This window comes from Alosa alosa, chromosome 4 (genome assembly GCF_017589495.1).
Source record: "Alosa alosa isolate M-15738 ecotype Scorff River chromosome 4, AALO_Geno_1.1, whole genome shotgun sequence".
Taxonomy (NCBI): Eukaryota; Metazoa; Chordata; class Actinopteri; order Clupeiformes; family Clupeidae; genus Alosa; species Alosa alosa.
Genome location: NC_063192.1, coordinates 5,560,672 through 5,570,008, shown reverse-complemented (window position 1 = coordinate 5,570,008; position 9,337 = coordinate 5,560,672). Strand labels below are relative to the sequence as shown.

Here is a 9,337-nt window from a genome sequence, read left to right as displayed (position 1 = left end):
CGCACCGCCCACTCCATCGAGCACGTAGTCAAGGAATTATCCCACTGATCAACTAGCCAGTTCATACATTTGGGTACAAAATGTCTCCCAGAACAGTGTTGACAGTATCCCGGTTATTAAAACCGACATGGGGCGGACTAATGGGCAATGTGAATAATGTAAGCATACTATTTGTTTTCTAGATTTCATGTCGTTTAGCTAGGCCTACTTTTTCCAAATGTGGTGGCTAAACCTTGCATTCTACCGAAGCTGTTCATTCTGCAGCGAACCTGCCAAGGTCATCGTTAGCTTGTTATCGACGTTTAAAATGACGTTCTGTGTATTTATTGTAGGCCTACCGTTGAAATAACCTCAATCTGTTTCCGATCTTATATTGATTTGAATTACCAAGTCATTGAAACTGAATCGTTTTACGAAAGTTAATCTAACGTTAGACAGGTCAAGTGAACGCTGATAAGATCTCTTGAGGGCAGGTGTCAGGGGTGCTCTTTTGGAGACGCTTTTCTCTACACGGTTTTTCATGAATTGAGAGACAGATAATTTTTTAGGGTAGGCCTACTTTCTAAGGCGTGTTGAGTTGCGTGTAACATGATGACTGTGGTCTACCCTGGTGTTCTGTTACTGACAGGTACTCCGGCCAGCCTCACATGGATGCGTTCGGAGGAACAAGTCCTCCTACACCGTAAGTTCTGCCCTTTGAAATTACACTTCAGTTCCAAGTAAAGGTAGACAGGCAACAACAGCCTACAATGGCACTATGATGAGGGATGGGAAAAAATACACCAAAATGTATCCTAATTTTAAGTGTTTTAAATTAAACTACAAAATTCAATAGTCACACCCATGTATCAAAATAAAATACTGTATTTGAATATTTTCAAAATACTAAATGTGCCTGTCTGTCTAATATTTCTTCGTCAGTACACTGACTCTGTTGATTAAGTGGATAGTGTTTGAGAGCAACATGTTGCTGTAGGTGCTGTGATGTAGGCCTACTCAAAAAGCCACAACTGAACTTGGCAAGTGGTGCTACAAACTAACCAGCGGACCTATTGAGAGCCACAGAAGATGGGATTAAAGCAACAATGGAGTTCTATTACCTTAAAAAAACAACTTCAAACTCCATATGTTCTGATTGGATAGTCGTGCTTATTTGCCTAGAATGCCTACTGATAATTCAAGTTCTCAAGAAAAATAAGTTTGAATAACATCAAAATGCTATTTTGTTTTTGAAATACATATTTCATAAATACTGCCCATTCTTGACTATAATTTTGTGTAAATGTTATGATTAATTAAATGTAAATGTAACAAAAAAATCTTTCCTCTCATCCATCCACTTGGACAGATCGTACATCAATTTGTATCTGAACATCTTGAACTATGTGCCATCAGACCAAGATGAACCCTTTCTAAAATGTCACTAACAATATCCATCATGATTATAGGCTGTTTCCATCCAAACCTCAAATCCGCCAGAACTGGGCAAACCATTACAAAAGCCAGTCCCATACAAATTGAATCCCATCTGCAATTTTGTGTCAAAGGGGGAAGCAATCAATGCTATAACAAGTGAAACATGCAGGCAACTTCACCCTTTCCTCCTACCTACCAGCATGAATGAGCCAGTGTTAGCACAAGGCTGTGGATGTCTTGCTCTCTCCACATGATTAACAATCCCTGTTCTCTCCCTCTGACTTTCCAATCCCTCCAACATGGGCCAGGCTATTGTAAGTACTAGGATATTACTGAAGAAGACCCCTCTACTAGCGCTGTCTGGATAGAAGTTTTAGTCCTGTAGTTTACTGATAGCGTATAATTAGTCTACTTGTATTGCATTAAACAGAGTGAAACATAAGTAAAAACAAAACAAAAATCCAATTTGGAGCTCTGTGCCAAGAGGTTGTGGTAACAGGAACACAAACAACCTCAGAGAACCAAAAATATGTTTGGGATGTGAAGCAGCTGACTTTCACTCTAGTTTATCTTCTTGCATGCTTAGATTGAATTTGTATGTGAATCTCATACTAGACTGTTTTACTGCTGAAGTTTCAAGTTTGCTGTGATGTCTGGTGCAGGTGAGTCACTGATGGTTGATAGCAGGTCATAACTGTTTCCATGAGATGTGAACCTGTTCTCTCCATTTGGCAGCCCCCTCCGGCTAAGTATGGAGGCCGACACACAGTCACGCTGATTCCTGGAGATGGCATCGGACCTGAGCTGTTCAACCACGTCAGAGAACTCTTCAGGTCTGTCACCAGTTCACTCTCTAGCACTGATCAACTTCTGAATCTGGAGCACTAAATCAGTTACAAAAAACATCATTGTACCACTGTGCAACACTCTGCTTTAGTTACATTGTAACTAAAGTTACAGTATGTTATACATGTAGTGACGTCTAACTTTCCCAACATTTGACATCAGGACGTCACTGAACTGAGTTATTCATCTAAAAAATGAAAAATCAAAATCACCGCACACTGATCACTATTAACGCCATTTTTATTTGGAGCGCTCCAAATAAAAACAACGTTAATAGTGGTCAGTGTGCAGTGATTTTGATTTTTCATTTTTTGGATTATACTTACCTGCCTCACCTGCACCCGTATCACTAAGGGCTTGTGCACAGGGACACCGATGGGCTTGAGTTGTTCATCTGTTTTGTTGTATTTGTTGACCACCTTCACACAGGTTTTGCTGTGTGCCTGTGGATTTTGAGATTGTGAAAGTGGACTCTACGGTCACCTCCGAGGATGACATCAACAACGCCATCACTGCCATCAAACGTAACGGGGTGGCACTAAAAGGTAGGGATAAGAGTTGGGGTATGGTTTGTGTATTGACCGTTTCACACTGGTCACGCCGAGTCTAACTCTCTAATTTTGTTGATTCTGTGTCCAGGTAATATAGAGACCAATCACAACTTACCTCCCTCTCACAAATCAAGGAACAATTTGCTTCGGTAGGATGTAGTAGTAATTTGTATTTATTTATTTGTGTTTTATTTTGTATTTGAATTTGTACTGGCAAAAAAATATTTAAGAACAAATAATTATTTTTATTGTTTTTGTTGTTGTTGTTGTTTGTTTGTAGCACCAATCTAGATTTGTATGCTAATGTGATGCACTGCCATACACTTCCTGGTGTCAATACTCGTCACAAAGACATCGACATCATCATCATCAGAGAAAACACAGAGGGAGAGTACAGCAGCCTGGAACATGAGGTATGGGAGAGAGAGAGTGTGTGTGTGTGTGTGTGTGTGTGTGTGTGTGTGTGTGTGTGTGTGTGTGTGTGTGTGCTTGCGTGCGTGTGCATCTTTGTATAATTTCTTCAGAAGTTTGTGCCTCTTCTTCACACACACACACACACACACACATACACACACACAGAGTGTACCAGGAGTGGTTGAGTGTCTGAAGATCATCACTCGCATGAAGTCCTTGAGAATCGCAGAGTATGCTTTCAACTTAGCACGGGAGAAAGGTCGCCGCAGGGTCACAGCCGTGCACAAGGCCAACATCATGTAGGTATTTCTGCCCAGCTTCTACTCTCACTGTGAACATCAGCTGACCAGAGAGAGTGTGTCCGGTGACCTGAGATGCTCTTACCATCTTCTATTTTAAAACTCCACAGGAAGCTGGGCGATGGGCTGTTCCTGCAGTGTTGTAACGAGGTGGCAGCAGGATATCCAGATATCCAGTTTGACAGCATGATCGTTGATAACACCACCATGCAGGTATTTATAATAGAAATGAATGCAACAACACATGACTTCCTTACAGTATTGCAGTATGTCTTATAAATGTCAGGACAAAATTACTGTAAAACGTGCAGTCCACAATTGTAATCCAATTTTTTGTAATTTTAAGCCAATTATTCGTCAATGTCCTCTGGCTGTCCGATTTGTGTAAGTGGGAAACAAAGATGGTGGCTCAGACTATTAGAGCCTTTCAGTGCATTGTCTCTGGAGCATGGAAGGTGGGGCATGGTTGTAATTTGAATGGCTGTTGAGTTCAAATAGAGTTTTGAGCAAGAGCGTCATTTGCATAATTCAAAACCACATTGTCTTACAGTGAAAGTGAACTCACATCAAAAACAAACTATTTTACACCACTGATGGGTTTAAAATAGAATGACACTTCTGTGATAGTGTGGTGAGGTTGTCTATAGACAAATCGAAGTATGTAAACGTTGTATTTGTTTCGAAAATTTTATAAAAATTTTATTTTATGAAGGGTGTGTTTTTAGGCTACCTTAGGCTTAACAAGTCGATTAAGGAATGCAGCACAAACAGCGCAAACCACAGTCAATGAACACGAGAGGAGAGTAGCCGACTTTCCGCTAACAAGTTGATTAACAAATGCAGCGCAGACCACAGTCAATGAACGTTTACAATACTTAGATTTGTCTGATAGTCTAATAGACGTATCCTTTCCATTATCCCCACACCTGCAGCTGGTATCCAAACCTCATCAATTTGACGTCATGGTGATGCCAAACCTGTACGGCAACGTGGTCAGCAACGTGTGTGCTGGCTTGGTCGGGGGTCCGGGACTGGTGCCCGGTGCCAACTATGGCAAGGACTACGCCGTCTTTGAAACGGTAAGAGACTTGGGAAGGACACATTCGGCTGGAGTTTGTCGGCACTTTGAAGTGTGGAATCCTCTGAGAGATTGTGTTCCGCCTTTTATTTCTAGGCCACCAGAAACACAGGGAAGAGCATCGCTAACAAGAACATCGCCAACCCCACTGCGACTCTGCTGGCTGGCTGTCTGATGCTTGATCACTTGAAGTTAGTCCCCATTTGTCCTCCTGGCTGTCTCTGTATAAGAAAGTTATGGCTGCTTTCAGTATTCTCATGGCAGTATCCTCTTGTTCATGACAAGTTGTTGTTTGAGATATATTACATTGCATCTGATTTACAATATAGCTAATTTATATTTGCATGATATATCATGTCTTTATTATATCATATATGATATATCATTAATTATAGCATATATGATATATCATTAATTATTAATCACCACTATGTGGATACTGTTTTTAGAATTGATTTAGATTAAGTGTTAGTTAGTATAATTTGTATTTTTGTAATTTGTATTTTTTTATATATTGTATTACATGTTAGTATAATTTGTATTTTAGTATATTTAGCATAATTAGCATAATTACTCTTTCTGCTGTTAAAGAATGTGTTTGTGTTGTATGTATGCTGCTGAGACCTTGAATTTCCCCTGGGGATCAATAAAGTATCTATCTATCTATCTATCTATGTCTGAAAAGATAGTTCAAATATTGTTAGGAGGAGGTGTTATCTGTAAAAAGACAGTACAAATCAAATGGAAATCAAAGGAGATGATCCTCTGTGACTACTCTGTCCTCTAATCTGTTACTGAAATCATTTTGTTAGATAGAATAATATTTGTTTAATCTTCCTTGTCATGGTAAAATTACTGAAGTTAGTCAGAAGGATTATCTACTTTTCTGTATAATTTGTACTATTTTTAATAAGATATTTTCACGTCCACGTTCCAAAAATGGCAAAACTACTTGATGAAAAACTTCAATCTTAGTTATTGTAAATTACTTTCCTTCATAATATTGATGTAGTAACTCGATAATAATCAGATATCGACAATTTGGATTTATAACAAAGTGGTTTATGTATTATTTGCTGTTTATGTCTCTTTTTGTCTGTCTGTGCTCCATTGCAGGCTTCATGCGTATGCTAGCATGATTCGGAAGGCTGTGAACACCACTCTGTCAGAGACACGGGTATGAGAACATCATAACATTCTATTCATGACATTCTGACATTCTATTCATGGCAACACTTTTATCCATACACTAGCATCAGCTTATACATAACATTTTCACTTGTTATTCTGACTAAAGGTTTGAAATCCCAAAGGAAACCTGGAAAGATTTTCTTGTCATCAACCCTTGTGTAGTAAGCTTGAAGAGGCTGTTATGGGTCAGGGATATTTCGCTGGATACATTTTGTCAATCTGATCATTGAGTTTTGTATTAGAAGCTTTTGCCTTAGGGTTAGGTATGAAAATGTAGGGGTTAGGTTAAGTTCATTTTCAATGGTTTGATTTAGTTTGATCTACACCCATAAGCATCTACATCAAGTCTTAAGTAAAAATGAGAGTGAATTTGTTTGTTGTTTTCATAGTTTTGTTCCGAGCAACTGATTATGATTATTAAGTGTTGTTGTCGAATGTTAGAGTGGGGCTCACGCAGCAGTAGTATTGCTACCATATCCAGCTCATTCAAAACAGAATAAAAACATAAGAGAAACAATCAGTATTCTGATCATGTTGGGTGTGCATGTTAAATCAATTAGGATATGTCTCTAGTGTATCTTAAAGTATGCGTATGGTGTATTTAGCACATGTAAGTTTGTAATATGTTAAGATCTTCCGATTGTTTTTGGATCGAAGACATATGTCTGTTACATAATTTTTACCGTAGGACAACTATGAGTTTTTCAAACAATTATTCATGCATGGAATATTATTCACACATGGGGTGTTGAGAGAATTGCAGGGAAATTAAATCTAAGAAATCTGTGCTCTGTTGTCATTTTCATATAATACCATGTGTTTTGCCTCATCATGTTTACAGGCAAGGTTTTAAGCCTCTGTGTCTAGTAAACAGATTGCGTTCCGCATCCAGAAAAATAATTACCAAGAAAATATTTATCAACGTGTAAATTCACACAGATTTGGTATTAACTCAGATTGACTTTCAGGACAGTTTTGTTGAAAGACACTGCAACATTCACAGGCATGTAATTATTCACATGTATGTAATTAACAACAACATTATTCCAACTCTCCAACTATCCAAATAATAAGTTCAGTAATATTATTGTGACTTTGCGCTCACTCTTTGTCTTTCTCCTTTGAACTCTTCAAAGCTGCACACGGCAGACCTGGGAGGTCAGGGCACCACGTCTGAGGTGGTCCAGTCCATCATGAGGGAGATCGAGAGCAAAGGGCCTCTTACCATTGAGCCCATGTAACCTCCACATCCAACCCAGCTCAGCCCAGCTCAACCCCAAACCGATACAGCCAAGGCCAGTCCCAGACCGCTGGCAGGAATATTCTGTTGATTGGTGCTGTACAGTCATTGTTAAAAAGAAAAGTATGGTGTCTGATGAAGGTCTGATGAAATTAAGCCAAAATTGGTCAGCTACATTGCCTAAATTGGCCAGATCCGCCCAGAATTTACGATATTTGGTTAAATCTAGTTTTCTTAAATCTAATTTTTAGGTTTCTTCCGATGGCTTGGCTTTCTACTGAGCATTAGCTATCCTTAGTTTTTTTTTTACAGTCATTGATGTTATAAAATACTGTAGATGCATCTTCTAAACTTCCACCTACATGTATTGATACATAACGAGATGAAACTGCACACTGGTGGTAACAGGAATAAGCATAATTCAAGCCTCGCATTAATTGCATTAGTCACTTTGTAAAAGTGTATGTCCAACTCAGTCATATTGTTTCTATTCTATTTGTTATTCTAGACGGCAAATAGGCAATGCCCTCAAGACTTTTCAGAATGAACATCTAATGTTACTGGAACTCAGTCTGTTAAAAGATTTTAAAACCAAGCAAATGCTTTGCACTCTGTGATCTATTCTAATTCACGGATTGGGATAAATGCAGAGACCAAATTTCCCTCAGGGGATCAAAATAGTATATATACTATACTATCACCATAAAATTATGAATGTCTCTGTAATTCTGTTGGTAAAAGTAAAATTACAAAAAAAAAATTATACATATTTTAGTTTCATATTGACATAAAATTGGACCAAAAATTAATCTTAGAATGGAAATTGAAAATGGTAATGATAGTCGTTTAGAAGGACAACATTTACTCACTACACCTCACTATTTGCTGTTATGTCCATTGGATAGTGCATACAGGCTTTCAGAATATGCAACATGACTCGACCAGAGTCACACATACATGGAGTGTTACTCATTCTTTAAAATTACCTCAGAGGCCAAGCGAGAATTTGTTGGATTTGAGAAGAGAATGTGATCACCTTAGGACAGGGACATGAGGTGCATCTGACGTAGATCAAGTTGATTTTTACATTGAGTACATAGATCATTCACCAGTTACATACGGTACAAGGTAGGAAATAAGACAATTTATTTGGACGTACAGTAAGCCTTTAGAAGGTGTCAACACATTTCTGTTCTGAACAGTTCTAAAATGATTATTGTTATTATAAATTATTGTTTGGCCATTAATTACTGCTCTACATTTATGACCTGCAGTTGTTTTATGTGTCCATTTGTTGTCCCATTAAACTGTGTGTATTCTCAGGATAATACACTTTGAACAATAAAAATGTGCAACTAAAAGAACTGGTTTCACTGATAGTGCCTCTACTGTACATACTGTAGCAGTCATTATCAAAGGGAAGATATGTTGACCTACCAGTAGGGGGCAGCAGTAATCTTGACACAGGTTTCATACACATTCAGGCTTGCATGGACGCACGACACAGCGTCATATGCTATTAACAATAATACTGTTCTTGAAGCCTCTGTCCTAGGAATGATAGAACAATGTCATAAAAATGTCAAGGCATATCAACAGTCATTTGTTGTCATGAGAGAAATGCAATGGCATCTAAAATTATGGGAGTTATCAAAAATCAATGATGTAACGTGACTGTTTGATATTTTCGATAACGTGACTATTAAGGTAATTGTCATAACATCTCTCATGATTTCAGTTGCCATAACAGCCTGTTACACTGACATTACATTGTCACACAATATTAGACCTAATAAGCCATTGCAAGTTTTAAAATGGTAGAAGGCATCTGTTATTGTACTCTTGAAGGAGAAATATCAGAGCCTTTAAGTAAAAAATATATATCAATAAATATTATATATGTCAATCTACCCTTCCCTTACTGTATTAATTGCAATAACTTGTTTGTTATTTATCATAGTTTGTTAGACTTCACTGTTGTTCCTCTCAGACCCTGTTCACCATACTAATCATATACAACCTTAGTATACAACCTTAATGTCCTTGAAAGCGCTCAGCAACACTAGAACAATAACTGAAAATCAGGTTACACTGGCAAAACATTAAACCACACAGAATATTCTCTCCATAGTTGACCTTTTAACACCACAAAAGCTTGTTTGTACAGAGAGAGTCATCACCATTGCCACTGTGCCCCACCGCAGGGAGACTATTAAAATGTCCTCTGTGACAAAGTTAATCCAAAAGTGGTGGGTTTTGAACAATGACCTCTTATGATGCACATTAACAATGACCTCTTATG

General features: G+C 38.1%; 1 protein-coding gene across 2 annotated transcripts; it reads left to right on the top strand.

Moving 5' to 3' along the window:
- LOC125293834 (isocitrate dehydrogenase [NAD] subunit gamma, mitochondrial-like) lies at positions 1-8,945 on the top strand. 2 transcript variants are annotated; one of them, XM_048241980.1, is made up of 13 exons: positions 1-158; positions 629-682; positions 1,725-1,730; positions 2,152-2,249; positions 2,692-2,807; positions 2,902-2,962; positions 3,094-3,226; positions 3,393-3,526; positions 3,637-3,739; positions 4,459-4,605; positions 4,701-4,795; positions 5,721-5,781; positions 6,932-8,945. In XM_048241980.1, exons 1-13 carry the CDS (start codon positions 81-83, stop codon positions 7,034-7,036), a joined length of 1,191 nt encoding a protein of 396 aa, XP_048097937.1. In that variant the 5' UTR covers positions 1-80; the 3' UTR covers positions 7,037-8,945. The 2 variants fall into 2 exon arrangements, with proteins under 2 accessions (XP_048097937.1, XP_048097938.1); XM_048241981.1 differs by lacking the exon at positions 1,725-1,730 and having other exon boundaries at positions 2-158.
- Positions 8,946-9,337: the final 392 nt, after the last annotated feature.